The sequence below is a fragment of the Tupaia chinensis genome, unplaced genomic scaffold (assembly GCF_000334495.1).
Source record: "Tupaia chinensis unplaced genomic scaffold, TupChi_1.0 Scaffold000384_1, whole genome shotgun sequence".
In the NCBI taxonomy this organism is placed as follows: Eukaryota; Metazoa; Chordata; class Mammalia; order Scandentia; family Tupaiidae; genus Tupaia; species Tupaia belangeri.
In genome coordinates, this window is record NW_006159886.1 from 1,280,942 (window position 1) to 1,300,999 (window position 20,058).

At 40.4% G+C, this 20,058-nt stretch overlaps 1 protein-coding gene across 3 annotated transcripts in view; it reads right to left on the reverse strand.

Moving 5' to 3' along the window:
- The window catches only part of KIAA0232 (KIAA0232 ortholog), a 113,537-nt gene that overhangs the window by 49,505 nt on the left and 43,974 nt on the right, over positions 1-20,058 (reverse strand). For all 3 annotated transcript variants that reach the window (XM_014589827.2, XM_027773867.1, XM_027773868.1), the window contains exon 2: positions 14,661-15,161. In XM_014589827.2, the coding sequence (XP_014445313.1) occupies positions 14,661-14,891 (231 nt within the window). In that variant the 5' untranslated portion in view covers positions 14,892-15,161. The remainder of the gene's footprint in view (positions 1-14,660; positions 15,162-20,058) is intronic.

Here is a 20,058-nt window from a genome sequence, read left to right on the forward strand (position 1 = left end):
TTTTTTTTTAGAGGTTTTTGCTATAGGGTGTGTGCACTCGCCAGAGACAGAGAGACAGAAAGTGAGTAATCACCTCCCCCCCCACCCCCGGTGGGGTGGCCACACCGCAATCCCTTCTCCTCCATTCTCCTCTCGGGATCTTGGGCACGCATGCACACGCACCCGGTGTGAGTTTAAGCCACCAGGTCCGGGACTCGAACTGTGGTCAACTACACGGGAGTCCAGTGACACAGCCATTATGCCAACTGCTGATCACTACCACAGTATTTTCCAAAGCAGCTGGACCATTTTACAATCACATCGGCAACTTATAAGGGCTACAATTTTTCACATCCTTATCAACATGTGTTTTTCATTCTAGACTTTCTAGTGGGTATGAAGTTGTGTCTCAACATAGTTTTGATTTTCTTAATAACAAATTATGTTGAGCATGTTTTCATGGGCTTATTGGTGATTTTACATACCTTTTTGCATTCTGTTTTGCTCACTTTTTCTCCTTCACTATATATTTTTTCTGGTTTCAAGAACTATGTGATTGTATCATTACTTATCTGACCAACATTTAACTAACAGTACTGAACTAATAATCAGATTTTAAAGGAACATAGTATTGGGGTCATCAGGTGGCATGGTGGTTAAGGACACTGGACTCTCACACGGCCAGGTGCGGTTCGAGTCTCAGACCAGCAGTTTGTTTACTCAATCCCCCCCGCCCCCCACCTCGCTTTCACTCTCACTCTCTCTCTGTCCCTCTCTGGTCAAATAAATCAATAAGTAAATAAATAAAGTTAAATAAATATAATTCTTACCAAAAAAAATACAGTATAAAAAGACCCAAGGTATTTTTATTTTACTTGTTACCCTTCTTAGTCTCTTAAGCTATACTAATTAAAAGTCCATTTATACATAAACATAAAATATTAAACATGTGTCAAATAGTTGTTTGAAAACTCAGTAAAATCAAGTATGATTTCTCAAAATCTTAATCTGAAAGAAAATATTATCAGTACTGAATGCAGATATGACTGAAGAACTTCCCAGCATGTAAGTCTATTAGTTACTAGGGACTTCTCTAGGTACTACTCTGAGGTAACATAAGGCTAAAGTTTTGATTGACTTTCTCGTGCTGTCTTCTATCAGAAAGGAGACAGAGAATTGGAGGAAGAAAAAGAACACGACATTCTGAAGTACAGCTGGTATCACTGACGTCTGCTGTCAGCTGCTAAGCACCCACCCCTGCCTCCCACACCTTCCTGCTAACAGCGTCCCGAGATGTGTCTGAATGAACTAATGCCACCCACCTCTTCAGGCCCTAATGGGTTCAATACAAATCAGCAAGTTTCATCCCTTTGGGCATAAGGATTAATCAGAAAGAGGCATGTGACCAATCAGAAATGAGCACTTTGTGGTTTATACTGGAAGGAAAAGAAACATTTCCTCTAACTATGTGAAAATATGATGCCAGAAACACACTCATTATCACTACCCTCTACCCATAAGGAACGGGCTGCAAAGCCAGCCAAGAGCGAGAGGTAAACAGAGAGGCAGAGATGAAGCCCTAATGCCATAGTTACACTTGGAATCAAACCAAGCTAGGCCAGCCCCACTTTAGAACTTTTTACCTATGTGAGCCTCCTGGCTAAAGGTGGCTATCATCCTACAGCAAACAGTCTTTTTGTCTCCATGACCAAAATATAAATCCCTTAGCACAGCATATCAGGTTCTTCGGAATCTTTTTCCTGTTGGCCTGGCCCAGTTTAAATTCTACTTACTCCCTCACCATACTCTTTTCAGGCCTTACAACAGCAGCCCATCTTGTTTCTGTGACCTTGTATGCACTATTCCTTTCTTCCTCCTTCAAGACTGTTCAACTGTTAGTTATCTCTGAAACAATTTTACTGCAATTGCACTCATCCTCTGCACAGCCACAGTGTCTCATAAACCTCTAAATGAAAAGTTGTCTCTCAGGGACCATCCTTAGTGGTCTGTGTATTCCTGGTGCCTGATACACTGTCAGGCCTGGAGTGGGCATTCAGATTGCAGTAAAGAGCAGAAATGTAAATTTTTCAAAAGTTTTTATTAAAAATGTATTTAATACATTTTTAATGTATAAGAGAGAGAGATGGGTGTACCCCTCAACAGGGTCCTCACATAGCAATTCACCCCTAGCCTTAGCCAGCCAAGATAATGGGCATTATACCCAGAATGTACCAGAAGACCTTGGAGGTGCAAACCTGGGACTTTCACCTGTGTCTTCAACATGGATGAGTCTGCATTACTGCTGCACCACCATGAGGCTAGCTGAATTTTTAAAAATGTAATCTCAACTCATTTAAGTGCTGGAGGGGATGAAGTGAAAGGGAAACACTCCTACACTGTTGGTGGGAATACAAATTGGTCCAGCCACTGTGGAGAAGAATATGGAAGCTCCTCAAAGACCTTCAAATAGAACTACCATATGACCAAGCGATTCCATTCCTGGTTATCTACCCAAAGGACAGGAGAGCCCTCAGTCGAAAAAGCGCTTGCACATCTATATTCATTGCAGCACTATTCATGATTGCTAAGACATGGAACCAACCCAAATGTCCACAAACAGATGAATAGATTGAAAAAGCTCCAGGGAATACCATTCAGCCATAAAAAAACAACAAGACCCTGGAATTTGATAGAAAGTCGATGAATATGGAAGATCTACTGCTGAATGAAACAAGTCAGGCTATGAAAGAGAGACATTATATGTCTCCACAGCTGAGACTGAAAGACTGGAGGACATATAAGCATTAAAAACTGTTCTAGAGCCAAAATGGAAAGAGTGATAAAGTAGAAGGCTAATGGGAAAGGGGAAGAGTGTAGGAAAGGAAATTTTGGGGAAAAATAGAGAGGTAAGACATTGTAGGACACAGATATGGTTTATTATTTGTTGATAAGACTACTACATGCATAGTAATCTTAACTGGGCTGGACTAAGTGTGTATAGAAGAAGAAATGAGCAGTCAGAGGCCACATGGGTACAGACTAGAATAAGAAGAAACTTAAGGAAAGCTCAAATGGTGAGTTAAATAAACTTCCTTTTGTTATAAATCCACTCAGTCGCAGGTATTTATGTAAGCAACATAACAGACTGAGACAGATGTATACTGTATTCCACACCTACCACCCCAAATGGTTCTTGTCACTGTTTTTATTTTTTTGACTAGAGGTCACCAGCACTTGAGAGAGAGAGAGAGTGAGAAAGAAAGAGAAAGCAACCCTCAAATGGGGCATGGTCATATTATGATCTTTTTTCTTCCATTTCTCTATCTTGTCAGCACTTTGAGCACACGTGCTTGGTGTGTTTTTCAAGTCACTGAGGTTGGGATTTGAACTATAGAAGGCCATCCGGGATCTGCCTCCCTGTGTACAGTGCTTAAATGTGCACTACAGGACCAGTCCTGGTTCCTGTCATTTCTGAAGTCACTATAAAAACTGGTATGTACACACTGTCCCATCAGAAGCAGGGCAAATTGGAAGATTTAAGGGCTAGGGCTATGGAGGGTGTAGAAAGACTCCTAGCCTCCGTCCTGGAACTCGGATGTGCTGATTTAAAAAATATTAAACTAGGTATATTTCATCAAATAATAATATACTGAAAACAAATATAATCTGAATACAAATAAAAATGTTTGCTATGTAGAAGATATTTAATTAATGCCTGTGGAATAAGTAAATGCTAAAATACAGGGTACGCAGTAAAGATGCTTGAGAAACACAAAATGGGTCAGATTTTTGTAGTTTTTATTGTTAAAGATAATAATATACTGTGAAGGGAAATGCTGCAGATTCAAGCTTTTCCAAGTGCAATGCTAACCTAAAGGGATATCCTACAGGAGTAGTTAGCAGAGGGTTAGAAGAGTGGATGGGCTGTGCTGGATGAAGGAGAGAGAAGAATCTTACGGTACTTGGATTCTTCTTCTATCATCTCTGGGCAAATAAAAGATAATGCAATGATCCAGGTACATTTCTAGGATGACAAACTCTGAGATAGCAGAAACTATTCAACTCAGGACTGAAACAAAACCAGTCACTTCCCTGCAGCACAGGCTCAAGTGTGCAACTATGGGGTCTGTTACCTTGCCATCAGATGCTCCCCTCTGCACACAACTCATATGCCAAAAAAAAAAAAAAAAAGGCATGGAGTTACTACTTTATTTAATACCTGAGCATCTTCTATATTCCAGAAACTGTTTAAAGGGCTAAGAGTACAGCAGAGACCATGGCAGATGAGATCTCAAACTTCATAAATTAAATACTCCAACATGGGAGACATATAAAGAGACATATAATCATAATTTCATGTAGGAAAATGTGTTACAAAGAAAAATAAAGCAGATAAGAGGACTGAGAATGGTAGGCTTCTGTTTTAAACACACTAAGCAAGTAAACAAATGAATATCCCCTTTTAAAAAGTAATTGGCAGGGAGTCAGCAGATGGCGTTTTATTACTGCACTCCCACATGGCTGACTGCAGTTCAAGTTCCAGATGCAGTGGCTTAGAAGTCTCACCGGGCATATGTGCATGCCCAAGATCTCAGGGAAGAAAATGGAGAAGGTATTGCTGCGTGGCCTTCTCCTCTCCCCCTAGGGTTTATTTCTCACTTTCCCTCTCACTGTCTGTCATTCTCTTTCTGTGAGCCCACGTACCCTATGGCAACCCCCTCCCCCGCCCCAAAAAAGTAATTGATAGGCAGACTAACTAGAAAAGCCACATAAGGGACCAGCAGTTAGCGTAATGGTGTCACTGGACTCCCATGTAGTCGACCATGGTTCAAGTCCCAGACCCGGTCGCTAAAACTCACGCTGGGCACGAATGCATGCGTGCCCAAGATCCCAAGAGGAGAATGGAAGAGAAGGGATTGCGGCGTGACCATCCGGGCTGGGGGGTGATTTCTCGCTTTCTGTCTCTCTGTCTCTCTCTGTCTTTCTGGCAAGCAAAAACCTCTCAAAAAAAGAAAAAAGAAAAGAAAAGCCACATAAAAGTCAAACCAAATGAAACATACACCACCTGCTATGAGGGACAAGAGAGCTGCTAAAGGACCTGGCCCTGCAAAGACAATGACCACTCAAGGAAGGGCAGCTGGTGCTGACAGCATGCAGGTGCCAACAAGGCTTTCTCCCTGGAAACAGATCCAGGGCAAGAGGCTCCAAAAAAGGTGGCCCTTTAAAGGGGCAAAGAAGTTGGCCCCATGGCCTAGAGAGCTAGATCTCGAAGGGCTGACCATAGTTTGAAGCCTACTTTAAAAAACTTGTCAGGTACATCTGCATATGTGAGCAAAATCCTGATGGGAAGGGGAAAAGGAGGACAAGGGATTGAGGAGTGACCACACCCCATTGGGGGGGAGGTCCCTTGCTCCAGCTCTCTGGTAAGAGTATATGTACCCTCTGGCAATTAAAAAGTAAAAAAGAAAAAAAGAAAGAAAAAAGGCGAAGAAAGCAGCAGAGCATAGGCCAAAGAGCAGGACACAGAAAAGGAAGAGTGGGAGACATAGGCCAGTCTGCTGGATTACTCTCTGACATGTGAGGAGTTCTAAAGCTATCTGGGGCGTGATGGGGATTCTGGTTGCAAATAATGCTTTGTTTCTTTATCTAGATGTTGTTGCATGAATTGGCCTTTGTAGAAATTTGCCAAGTGTACATTTTTCTGTATGCATTTTATACTTCAATAAGAAGTTAAGGGGAAAAGAATGCTCTTATTCCTATCCAGAATCCATGGTGGCTCTCTACATGGAAACATTAATGAAGTTCTAGAGGTTCTGGGATCTAAAAAAGAAAAAAAAAAGCCCAAAACACCTAAAGCTATCACACAAACTTAGATGGCTAACTCTGAAGTAAGTCTACAAAGATAAAATTTCTAGAAACAGTAAGGAGAATAAAACTATGAAGCAAATAGAAAACACTAGCGAATGGTTTAACTGAAGAGCAAAACTTAGGAAGTAATACAAATCAGAAAATATTACCTACCTAAAAAACATTTTTTAAGAGAGATTTTTGCTATAGGGCATATATACTCACTGGAGAGACAGCGAGACAGAAGGCGAGAAATCACCCTCTAGGAGGAATGGACATGCTTCAATCCCTTCTCTATTCTCCTCAGTTTTTGGAAAACAAAAAAATGAATAACTCCAGGCACACATGCCTGGCATGAGTTTTATGCTGCTGGATCTGGTACTCGAACCACAGTTGACTATGTGGGAGTCCAGCAACGTAACTGCTATGCCATCTGCTGTTCCCAATATTACCTAAAATTTAAGTAGTGGTAACAAGTTATAAAAATAAAGCACTGCTTTGCACAAAGTTATTTAGAGGACTTTTTTATGGTTCTGCCCCCTAATCATTTCAAATTTCCTGCATAGAATGTGACCAACTTCTCCAGTGTGATTCTAGGTCCCTGTAGCCAGTTCAGCCACGAGTCTCCTCAGCACAGTGAACAGTCTGGGACAGGACCATGGCCAAGCTGATTTAGCAGGACGAGAAGTCTACTCTTTCTGCTAGACGCACACAAGCAAGGGCATGAGTCTGAGCTTATAGCTGGTATGGTAGGGGCGACGTTTGAGAGTAAAGGCAACAGACAATGCAGCATAAAATGGAGAACTGACTCCATTGAAGGCCCTGGATAAAGCTGCCACTGAAGTCAGTCCTAATCCCTGGACATTTCAAGTTTTTTATACCAGTAAACACTCCAAAATGTACTACTTATGTAACTATGGATAAGTTAATTAGCCACTCTATCTAACTATCTCTATCTATAAAACATGAATAATAGCAGTACTGTGGGCAAGATACTGCTACTTGGTGAATGCTCTCAAGGGTGACTGGCACACAGCTCACAATACACATACATGTGCTTGTTTTTACTGTTACTTCTGCTTAAGCCAGACTGAACTGGGATTTCTGTTATCACCAGGGACTCCTGGGTAATCAGAATAATAAAGAATTCACAACGAGAACAGTAATGTATAAAGACTTAGGAAAAGTTTTAATAAACTCAGAGATGACAGTTTTAATTAGCTATAAAGAAAAACTAAGACTGGAGTTATAAAAATTACAATGAAAGATAACCCTGTCTTCCTCAAATATCCCTTTTGATGTGTGACAGATCACAGGGAGAAACTTGCTGTTGATGATCAATCTCACGCAACCTCCAGGGGAAAAAAGTTAACTCACCTTTAAGTTACAATTTTATTAGTTTCTCTTTTGAGCAAGACTATAAAATATTTTTGAAGTACTGCAACACAACCTTATCATAAGATTTACAAATCTAGGCTTAAAACTCCCAGTCTCCTGGCATGCAAGTTGCTATGTCATTCACTTTCCTGCCATAGAAACTCAACTCATAAATCAACTGTCAACGGAAAAGACTAATTTTTTCTACCCCTAAAAACTATAAGTATATTGGGACAAGCAGTTGGTGTAATGGCTTTGTTGCTGGACTTCCAGAGTCGACCATGGTTCAAGTCCTGGACAGTGGCTTAACTTCATGCCGGGCATGTGTGCATGTGTGCCCAAGATCCTGAGAAAAGAATGGAGGAGAAGGGGTGGCGGCATGGCCGGCCCCCCTGGGGGGGTGATTTCTTGCTTTCTGTCTCTCTGTCTCTCTCTGTCTATCTGGCAAGTGCATATGCCCTATAGCAAAAACCTCTCAAAAAGAAAAAAAAAGAAAAAAAGAGATTACGAAAAACTTTAAGTATATTAAAAAACAATAAACCAATTCCACATCGTTTCTAAATCCTGCCTTTACAGTATAGCGTTTCTGTGTTACTCAAAGATTATTTGCTACATATGAAAATAAACAAAAACAAAATTCTCTGGTATTAAAAAACGGATGTGACAGACATGGTAAATAGTAACTCATCAACTAATTATGTGGCCTTAAAAAGATTCCCTGGTCACTCTTAACTTGCATCACAGAGTTGAAAAAAAAAAAAAAAAAAAGAAAAATACTTTTTTTTTAGAGAGAGATTTTTGCTATAGGGTGTGTGCACTCGCCAGAGAAAAAGTGAGACAAAACATGAGAAATCACTTCCCTGGGGGGATGGCCATGCTGCAATCCCTTCGCCTTCATTCTCCTCTTGGGATTTTGGGCACGCATGCACAAGTGCCCAGCATGAGTTTAAGCCACTGGGTTCAGGACTCGAACCGTGGTCGACTATGTGGGGGCCTAGCGATACAAGCATTACACTATCTGCTAGTCCCCAGAAAGGAAAATACTTTGAAGGTTTAGTCTGAAGACTGAATAAGGTTATATAAAGACTGGCCTTTGCGATAGTCTGAATACGTCTCCTTCAAAATTCATGTATTCAGCCACTGTAAGATTAAGAGGGTAAAAACTTATTATGGTATGGAAAGGTGAGGCCTTGAGAAGAGACTGGTGACTGGATAGTTTGAGCTTCCCGAATTGAGTTCTGGCATGTACAAAGAAGAAACAAGGCAGGCAGAAGACATGTGGATACAGACCACATTCTGCTCTGTTTAAGATCCTCTACTCTGCCATGCTGTACCTCACCAGAAGGTACAACCATGGGCTGAATAAATCTATGATTTCTTTATAAAATCACCCCATCTTAGGTATTTGTTAGCAATACAATAATGAACCAAGACAGCCTTACACACGAAATGCCTGGTGCCACAGTCGGCATGCTGTAGTGGTTTCCTATAAAACCAGGCTATGGGTTTTACAAAGATGAAGGCACTGCAGTAGAGTGCCAACTATGAAATATGGAGATGGATAACTGATCTAGGAAAAAAAAAATCACCATTTTTCAACCACTTTAAGTAATAAGTGATTTAGGTAGGAATTATCAATGGATGGTAAAACTCAAAGACAAACACAGGTAACTTGCTGATTACCAGATGAGTGTTCAGTTTTAACAGACACTCTCTGAACCAGGCAGTGCCACTGAGAATAAAACAGACTATACCAGGTGAAGTGAAGCACAGAAGAGAAGGAAATGCCTTCCCTTATGTAATGCTAGTCTTAAACACATAGGCTAACTCTAAGCACAAGGAAATAGCCAAGAAACCCAAATTGAGGGACATTTTACAAAATAACTAGCTAGGACTCTCCAAAAACATCAATGTCATAAGACACAAAGGAATGATAAAGAACTATTCCAGACTGGGACTAGCAGATGGAGTAACGGTTACAGCACTGGACTTGCATATGCCCAACTGTGGTTCAACCCAGCGGCTTGAAACTCACTCTAGGTGATGTGCGTGCATGCCCACAATCCCAAGAGAAGAACAGAGGAGAAGAGACTGTGGTGGCCATCCCCTCTGGGGGTATGATTTCTCACTTTATCTCTCTCTCTGGCTCTCCAGTGAGCGCACACACCCTATGGCAAAACTCTTTCTCTTAAAAAAAAAAAAAAAGAAAAAAAAAAAACAACTATTCCAACTGGCCATCTGTAAACCAGGGCTGGATAAACTCAAGGACTAAAAGGTAAGAAAAGACGTGAGAAAGTACATACCCAGGAGTGGAGCAGTTCAGCCTCACAAGAGGCTAGGTCACCCATAAGCACAATCAAAGATTAGGAAAGGTAGTGTACTTCCTGAAACAATTCTGCTAGCCTAATGTGTAGCTCAGGTTTGGGAGCTCAGAAGCTAAGCCACAGCCCCTTCCCATTCTCTTTATTCCTGCTAGCAGAGAACTTCCCTTGGCTCTTTACCCTAACTGGGGAGAAAGTGAACACTTCCTTTTGAGTCAAACATCTGCTTTAGCTACCTTTAAAAGGGGACTGCTGATGATAGAAAAAAGTAATGAAAGGAAAACTGACTCTTAAGTTACCACTTATTAAAACGGACATTGCAATTTGACTTTCCTTATCAGCACATGGGACTTGGCTAACCTGGCTTAAATGGAGTATTTCAGAGGCTTTTTATTTCCTTGTGCAGTCTCTCTCTAACTCCAGACATGTCCTATTTTCGCTAGCCTTTGTCCTGTGTTCTAAAGAACAAACCAGAGGAAGGGTCAAACACAGCTGCAGATACCAAGTGTTCCCTTGATCATACAAAATACTAACCACCAAAATAACACATTGCTGATTCTCAGGTTGTAATTCAATTTCCTCAAACTTAAATTAAAATAATTCCCACTAGCCAAGGCAGTGAGCAACTTGAAGCAGAAAAAATGCTGTTGTTCCAGCTACAAGTGAGACACGTAAGTGAGGAAATGTGCCCTGTAAAACTGACGTATGGAAAAAGGTTAAGCATCTTGGCCAAATCCTCTACATGTATTATTATTTACAGGACTTTGAGGCTCTTTCGTGGTTTGGAAAGACAAAGCCGGCTTCTCTGTCAATGGAACTCTTCCTGCTTTTCAATGTCAGTGACAACAGTTTAAAACAACATCAGTCCACATGGATCTTGAACTTCAGCTATGAAATACTGCTTTCAGAGACTTAAAATGAAGATTTTCTACTGAGACTTCTTCCTCTCTTATTTCTAGTGGGTAGTGTTACCTGCCTCTTTCTCTCTGTTTCTGTCTCCCTGAGTCTTTTAATTTAGAAAAAAAATTGTTTTTGTTTTGGAGAGGTTTTTGCTATAGGGTGCATGCGCTTGCCAGAAAGACAGAGACAGAGAGATAGAAAGCGAGAAATCGCTCCCTCAGGGGGGATAGCCACACCGCAATCCCTTCTCCTCCATTTTCCTCTTGGGATCTTGGGCACGCACGCACATGCGCCCAGCCTGAGTTTAAGCCACCATGTCCAGGACTCAAACCATGGTCGGCTACATGGGAATTCAGCGACATAGCCATTACACTAACTGCTGGTCCCCCCCCCCCAAATTTTTTTTTAAGGTAAAATATTCTCTGGGTTCTCAAGCCCCTTTATTGTGCTAATACATACCTCTCCCCATTCTATTTAGGAAAGGCACAAACCCAGGCCCATCTCCACATGGATCCTGAACTTCAGCTGTGAAATATTGCTTTTGTGCCACACGGTTTTCAATTTTTGCTTTTTAAAATTAAATCTATAGTTTTTTATTAGCCTTTTTTATTTTATATTTTTGTCTTTCCTCTAATTCTTTTCTTTATCTTTACTCATTGGCTTCTCAACTCCTACACACTAAGTGTCTAGACAGGTCCAAGTGAACAGGATCTAAACATCTGAATACAATTAGGGTCAGAATATTCCTCTATTCCCACTGACTCTGATGCACAAAGAGTGAGAACGGTACAGAAGAGAGATTGCAGGTCACCTCCTCCTGCACGCCTCTGAACACCCAGATTGAACTTCAAGAACTAGGAAGAAACACACCATCCATCAGATGACTAGAAATCACTGCAGGGTCACAAGAAATATGGAAAAAACGAGAAAATAGCTCTCCTCCAAGGAGAAATAATAACTCCTTTTCATCTTCGGACAATATGAAGAAATTCAAGGAAATGTCAGATAAAGAATTTAGAATTTCCATGGTGACAAAGCTCACAGAGATTGAAGAGAAGAGAGATAATGAACTGCCAAAGAGGCAGGGGAAAGGAGCTGACGAGCTTCAGGAAGTGAGGAAATTCTTGCAAGATCTAAAAGATGAAATTCACACTATAAAAAAGAATCAAATGGACCTGTTAGAGATAAAGACTGTAACACAGGAAGTCAAAACCTCCCTTGAAAGTATTAAAAGCAGACTAGATCATACCAAATATAGAATCTCAGACGTAGAAGATAGAATCGCTGGCCTAGAAAAATCCACCACAAAGACTGAGAAAATTGCCCCCCCAAAATGAGAATGCCATATGAAATACACTAGATACCATAAAACGTCTATACATCCGGGTAATTGGCATCCCCAAAGGCGAAGAGTCTCATAAGGACACTGACAATCTTTTCCATAAAATCCTGCAAGAAAATTTTCCAAACCTAGAGAAGCACCCAAAGATCCAGTCCTAAGAAATACAAAGGTCTCCCAATAGAATCAAACCAAGAAGATCTTCTCCAAGGCACATTATAGCCAGACTGACCAAAACCACAGACAAAGACAAGATACTACGATTGGCAAGAGAAAAACATCAAGTTACCTGATAGCCCATCAGCCTAACAGCAGACCTCTCATCGGAAACAATATGAGAGAGGAAAGAATGGGAAAATATATTCAAAGTGTTAAGGGAAAAGCAATTTCAACCAAGAATACTATACCCGGCAAGATTATCCTTTATATGGGAAGAAAAGACAAGAACATTCTCAGATAAACAAAACCTAAAAGAATTTATCAGCACCAGACCAGATCTCCAAGAAGTTCCACAGGGAGTGCTATACCAGGAAAATTAAATACAGACATACAGAAATAAGAGTTCAAAAACTAAGAAAAGAGCCAACTTAATCATAGGGACAAGTCTGGAGTTGAATATTACATCCCAGAATTTAATCAGGAAGATCAAACCACAACAGAAGATAGATTAAGTACATGAAACTGAACTCGTAAGAGAATTTTATGACTTTTGACTAAAACATTGCTGATTTTCTTCTAGGCTTTGTTTTTTTTGTTTTTGTCTTGTCTTGAGCTGCCAATAGGTTCATGTACCTACTATTTGAACAGAATCCCAACCTGTTTCTGGCTTTAAGGTTTTTTGTTTTTTGTTTTTTGGGGGTTTTTTTGAGAGTTTTTTTTTTTGCTATAGGGTGCATGCGCTCACCAGACAGACAGAGACAGAAAGAGAGAAATCACCCCCAAGGAGGGATGGCCATGCCACAATCCCTTTTCTTCCATTCTCCTCTTGGGATCTTGGGCACGCATGCAGAGGCACCCGGCGTGAGTTTAAGTCACCAGGTCCGGAACTCGAACCGCGGTCCACTACATGGGAGGTCCAACAACATAGCCATTACGCTAACTGCTGGTCCCTCTGGCTTTAAGTTTTAAGCATATCTCCTTAGCATTTCTTTGATTTATTAAAGCCAAATCTGCTTTTCTTGAAATTAAAAAATACAGTAAAAAATACTTAATTACTGACCATAATAAGCTATATAACATCAGCTAGGTGTTACCTTATAGTATATTCATTCTACTCAGAGTTTCATGACTAAAGTCAGACATGTATTCATAGATATGTACATATCAGCAGAGCTTGCTATTGAAAGTAGTTAGATTATTTAAGGAATTTTGTGAATCAATAAAATGTGGGGGAAAAAAGGAATGCAAAACAACTGTGGACACCTGAGATATGTGAGAAGAGAGTGGGAAATGGCAGAGGGTGAGAAATAGGGGGAAACGTATATATACATATACATATATATATATGTATATGAAACTAGAAATGGAAAATTATTGATGATAACATGTATGATTAAGCCACTATGCAGTATATTCTGGATGGGAAGTCACATTTTGTATGCTATGACAATGCTCAGTGAATGAATGTAAATTAATTAATTTTTAAAAAATTAAAATAAATTAAAAAAAAAAAAACTGCCCAAAAAATACACCCTTTGTTTCCATGAAGGGTCTTTAAAACCCAAAAGATCATAGGTGAGATCTGTACACAGAAATCACCCAGGGCCCGTCCATTCACTATCAATGACTCTGCTTCCTTTGGGCAGGCCTCCTCCCAATAATTCCTCTTGAGGACCAAGAGTGAGGTTGAGATTTTTTTCAAGAACCAGACTGGCTCGATGGCATGGCAATAATGTGCAGCTCAACAGGCCAGACCCCACACGGTGACTACTGTTCAAACTCCCCAACCTAATCAACGGAAAACACACCAGCCATGCATGCGAGCAGCTAAGACCCGATGGGTGGAAGGGGATCATGGCATGAACAGGCTCTATGGAGAGTGCTCATTTCTCTCCTTGTCCTCCTCCTACACAAGGGAGGAAAAGAACCTAGATTTGGTTGGTTTCTTAAAATTCACAACTGGAGTCAAATAAAAACGTGCAATAACTGATTAACGAGATAATATATGACAAAGCTCTGCGCTTTACTAAAATTTAAGTCTACTGATTTATAATAGACACTATGGTTAATAACCAATTTAACATCATTCTTGCAGATAAAGTATACTAAACTCTGGAATGGTAAGAAGCATAACTGACACAATGACTACATATCTAGTCAAGATGTGTGATTTTCCTAAACTATAGAAACCAACATTCTACAGCAGTGCTACTCAAAGGGAGCAGGTGGTCAGGACGGACTAGAGCTGAAGTCTGTGCTGCCATGTAACCAGCACTGAGAAAGTGTGACATGGATTATGAAGAGGGAATTGGAGGCTAGACAGTAGTGCAGCAGTAACACGATGCTCTGCGAGGCTGACTCACAGGAGGTTCTGGGTTTGTGTTCAGAGACCTCCCTGAACAAACCTGGTGCACGCATGCATGTGGCAGGGGCTGGCTGGAGCTAGGAGTAGATCACCATGTAAGGACCCAGTTGGGGATTGTGCCTGTCTTTTTCACTTGTGGAAGAGACCAATAAACTTCAAAAAAATAAAAAATAAGAAAATAACTGAACTAAAAGGTGTATTTAGTGACATAGCTGACTTATGCTCTAGTACAAACTTTCCATCTTGTCATTGACAGGTTAAAGTTTTGCACACCATACATTGAATAGCCCTGTTCTAGAGTATGAAAGCATTCTTTTAAGAATACCATCATAGAAACATAACCATCCAGAAAACATTAAAAACATGTAAATACCTGTTCCTGTAGGTCGTAATCATAGCTGTCATGCAGCAGAAGACTGAGGACATATCGAGTATAAATCATGGCATCGATGCCACATTTCTCCAGCTCTTGTCCCAGCCAGGTCTGCACTGGACCCAAAGCATGAAGCAGAGACATTTCAGAAACAGACGCAGGGCCTGGATAAGAACTTGAGGAGCTTTCAGATGGCAAACCATCCACAACAACTGTACAGATACGGTGCATGAACTTAGGTTGCTGACATCCTTAAAATGCGAAGCATTTTCTGCAGTTGATATTCTGTTGGTATCTGGAGGGGATTTTCACTCCAGTAAAAAGGAGAGATGCTTGACATCTAGGATAAGCATTTATTTCAGCTGGTAGTCAGCCATCTAGAACAGAATTTCCCTTTTCAGGCATGACCAATGAATCAACATCCTGATAGCAACATACATGTAGATGTGATTTTCTACTTTAATTTCACATTGAGGCCAAATGTTAAGTCTCCGGCAGAACCTACAAAAGTGAGAGAAGAAAATAAAAATTTGCATTATAGATATAAATTAAACCATTCATCTTTTTTTGAACTAAAATAAATGAATTGTTCCCTCTTAATTAAAATATCTTTGCCATTTTAGAACACTGATTTTTCTCCCATAATCTTTGACATTTTAAACTAAGTGATACTGTGAACTTTCAAAAACATAACATCATTTTAAAAAAAGAAAATTCAGAGGTTGATGTTTTTGGCTTGTGCTCAATTACACTGATCTTTATTCTGCTATCTCAAGAGACTGGTCTAGTAAAATTTCATTCCTGTAATGCTGAGAGAAATTTATCTAGTAACAAATCACCAGTTCATATTTAAGTATAACAGAAATAAACAGCTGAATAGTAATTTCTTTAAATACTGGCAAAAATTAAATTTTACACAGGTAATCAACCATTTTACATAAAAACTTGAGGACTGGTAATCACTTATTTTATAGAAATTAAGGTTAAGTACAGATTTGTTTTAAAGCCATGCAAGACTATACTGTTCTTTTAATTTTTCTTCTTACATACATAGGTTGAATTTATGATTATTTGTAAGAGGTGATACTGTTTTTTTAAAGACAATTACTTTAGCTAACTTTATTTATTTTTAATTTGACCAAGAGGGACAGAGTGAAAGTGAGAAAGCAAACCACCAGGTCTGGGACTTGAACCAGTTGGCAATGCGGGAGTTCAGTGTCCTTAACCACCAAACCACCTGCCATCTCCATAGATAATACTGTTTTGAATTAATAGCTTTCCCCCTAAATTTACACTTTGAATATGCCAAACCAAGTGACTTTATTAAATAATATTCTTTTTATTTTCTAATAATTATTTTTTATTTAATTTTATTTATTGTCATCATTTTATTTTTTTGAAGCTGACAAGAGACAGAGAGACAGAGAGACAGAGAGAGGGAGAGAGAAAGAAGGGAAGTGAGAAAGCAAGCTGCCAGGTCTGGGACTCAAACCGTGGTTAGCCACGTGGGAGCCCAGTTGCCTCAACCACCATGCCACCTGCCAGCCCCAAGTAATAATATTCTTTTTTTTTGTTTGGAGAGAGGTTTTCGCTATAGGGCGCATGCGCTCGCCAGACAGACAGAGAGAGACATAGAGACAGAAAGTGAGAAATCACCCCCTAGGGGGGATGGTCACGCCACAATCCCTTCTCCTCCATTCTCCTCTTGGGATCTTGGGCATGCACGCACACGCGCCCGGCGTGAGTTTTAAGCCACCGGGTCTGGGATGCGAACCGCGGTCGACTACGTGGGAGTGCAGCAACATAGCCATTACGCTAACTGCTGGTTCCCAATAATAATATTCTTCACGTTAGAGTTCTGATTCATTCATATACTACCAGAAAATAAAAGCAAATACAATAAAAGGTAAATTGCATGGGCCGGCGGGTGGGTGGTATGGTGTTTAAAGGGCTAGACTCCCACATGGCTGACCATGGTTCGAGTCCCAGAACTGGCAGCTTGCTTTCTCAATTTCCTTCTCTGTCTCTTCAATAAAATTTAAAAAATAAATAAATAAAATGACCATGAATAACTTAAAAAAAACACAAAGGTAAATTGCATCTGCTTACCTTTTGTATTAATTTTAGCAGACAATAAGAAGGATACCAAGAATGACTTTCAAACAGTATTAATAATTACTGTTAGGATCAGCCAGTGTATAGTGGTAAAGGAACACTCTATGAAAATAGACGTTCAAGACAAGGGACAGACCCAGGTTTATGTCCCAAGGCCCCCCTGTACACTGAGGGGAGACACACGGCACACACACGTGCACACACACACACCCCGACCTGGGCTAAGGCTAGGGAACGGATTCCTGCATGAAAACCCTGTTGAGGGTGATTGTCTCTTTTTCCCTCCCTCTCTCTTTCACTCATGGAATAAACAAAATAAACTTAATAACAACAGGACCAGCAGATGGTGTAATCATGGTTACATGGCTGGACCCTCATGTGGCCAACCATGGTTCAAGTCCCAGACCTGGTTACTGGAAACTCACACTGGTCGTGTGTGAGTACATGTCTGCTCAAAATCCCAAGAGGAGAATGTACTGTGGCATGGCCACCCTATAGCAAAAATCTCTCTAAAAAACAACAAAAAACCTTTACATTCTGAATTATGAAAACTACGTAAATTAAAGCAAATATTTCCCATAATTTTCCATCTGACTTTAAATTAAAACATTTTCAATAAACCATGTTTGGCTCTCAGGAGGCCACAGACCACCAATTAAACAATCCATTCAATTCTGCACATGTCATGTGAAGCTGTTGACTAGCTGGCTATCACTGGGTAAAGATCAGCCAAGACATCAAGGAGATCTGAAGCAATGGCCGAAGGAACCAGGTGAGAGGAAAAGGTGTCATAAATGGTGGCTGTTATGCCATTACCCTCTGTGGTCATCATCTTCATAATGATGAGCTTCGATGACTGCTCCTTGAAGAGTCTCATAAAATAGTTGAACAGGGGGACCAGCAATTAGCGTAATGGTTATGTTGCTGGACTCCCATGTAGTCGACTGTGGTTCAAGTTCCAGTGGTTTAAACTCATGCTGGGCGCATGTGTGTGCGTGCCCAGGATCCCAAGAGGAGAAAGGAGGAGAAGGGACTGCAGCGTTGCCATCCCCCCAGGGGGTGATTTCTCACTTTCTGTCTCTCTCCGTCTTTCTGGCAAGCACACGCACCCTCCTATAGCAAAAACCTCTCTCCCCTCACCCCCCAAAAAAAGAAGCCTAATATACATACAATTAAAAGTCTGAGAAGAGAGAAGAGGATGGGAAAAAAATCTGAATAACAGCCAAAATTTGTCTAAAATTGTTGTAAACTAAAACCCACAACTCCCAGAAGCTCAATGAATTCCAAGCACAAGAAACATGACAAAACTGACACGTACACAATAGCAAAATTACTTAAACCCATGATAAAGAAAAAAAAATCATGGGGCCAGCATGTGCCGTGGTTGAGGTGCTGGACTCCCACATGGCTGACCACAGTTAGAGCACCAGACCTGGAGACTTGCTTTCTCACTTTCCCCCTCTTTCTCTCTCTCTGGTGAGCATATAAGTCCTACAGCAAACTAAAAATAATAATAATAAATAAAATATTTATTTATTTATTTGGAGAGGTTTTTGCTATAGGGTGCATGCGCTAGCCAGAAAGACAGAGACAGAGACAGAAAGTGAGAAATCACCTCCCGGGGGGATGGCCACGTTGCAATCCCTTCTCCTCCATTCTATTCTCAGGATCTTGGGCACGCACGCACACGTGCCCGGCATGAGTTTAAGCCACTGGGTCTGGGACTCGAATCACAGTCAACTACATGGGAGTCTAGCAACATAGCCATTATGCCAACTGCTAGTCCCTAAAATATAATAATTCTTTAAAAAGTCAGAAGTCCATTGATAATGCATTAAAAATTTAGAAATCATAGGTATTGTTTTTTAAAAAAGAAAAGTATTGTAAAGCAGGAAGAAAAAAAGACAATATTAAGTATAACAAAGATAAGGATGGCATCAATTTTGTTGGAAACACTGCAAGGAAAAAGATAATAAAGTAAATACTTTAAAGTACTAAAAAAAAAGAAAGAAAAACCACACACACACACACACACACACACACACACACAAAAAAAAACAAATCACAAGCTGCCCCAAATTCTAAGAGAATGAAGAAGGGATTGCAGCATGTCTACCCCTTGGAAGGAGTGCTTTGTTTCTCTCTCTCTCTCCTCTCTCTCTCTCTCTCTCTCTCTGTTCCTCCCAGGTATGCATATTCGCCCTGCAGCAAATTTAAAAAGAAAAATTTTTTAAAAATACTTTTGGAAACAAAAGTAAAACAAAGACTTCCTCAGACATGTAAAAACTAAAGGAATTTGGGACCAGCAGGTGGTATGGTGGTTAAGGCGCTGGACTCCCACATAGTCCACCATGGTTTGAGTCCTTGACCTGGTGGCTTGCTTTCTCATGTTTTCTTTCTGGTCAAATTTAAAAATAATAATTAATATAATTAAGTAAAATAATTCTTAAAAAAAAAAAATGGCTATGCCGCTGGACTCCCATGTAGTCGACCACAGTTTGTGTCCCGGACCTGGTGGCTTAAAAACTCACACCGGGCGCGTGTGCGTGCGTGCCCAAGATCCCAAGAGAAGAATGGAGGAGAAGGGATTGTGGCATGGCCATCCCCACTGGAGGGCGATTTCTCACTTTCTGTCTGTCTGTCTCTGTCTGTCTGTGAAGCGCACGTGCCCTATGGCAAAAACCTCTCAAAAAAAAAAAGAAAAGAAAAGAAAAGAAAAAAACACCAAAACCAAAAAAAACCTAAAGGACTTAAAACTCATACTAAGACGTATCCATGAGTGCCCAAAATCCTGAGAGGAAAATGGAGGAAACAGGATTATGGCACAGCCATCACTCCTGGGGGGTGATTTCTCATGTTCTGTCTCTCTCTCCAGTGAGTGCACAAGCCCTATTGCAAGAATCTTTCTCTAAAAGAAAAAAGTCTCAAATCGATGACCTTAAGAAGTTTTTTAACCTTAAGAAGCTAGAAAAGGAAAAGCAAATTAAACCGAAACTAAGCAGAAAAAGGACAAAAAAGATCATAACAGAAACCAATAAATTAGAAAGCAGATAAAAAATGAAATCAAGGCTGGCCCCATAAGTTAGTGTTTAAAGGGAGCCAGATGATGGTTTTGACCCAGCCCCAACAGCTTGAAAAACACACTAGGTGCGTGTGCATGGGTGTCCAAAATCTCAACAGGATAGAGAAATGGAGGTAAAGGAATTACAGCATGGCCATGCCCCATTGGGGAGGGTGCTCTCCCCTTTTCTTTCTCTGATGAGTTCATGTTCCTTAAAAAACA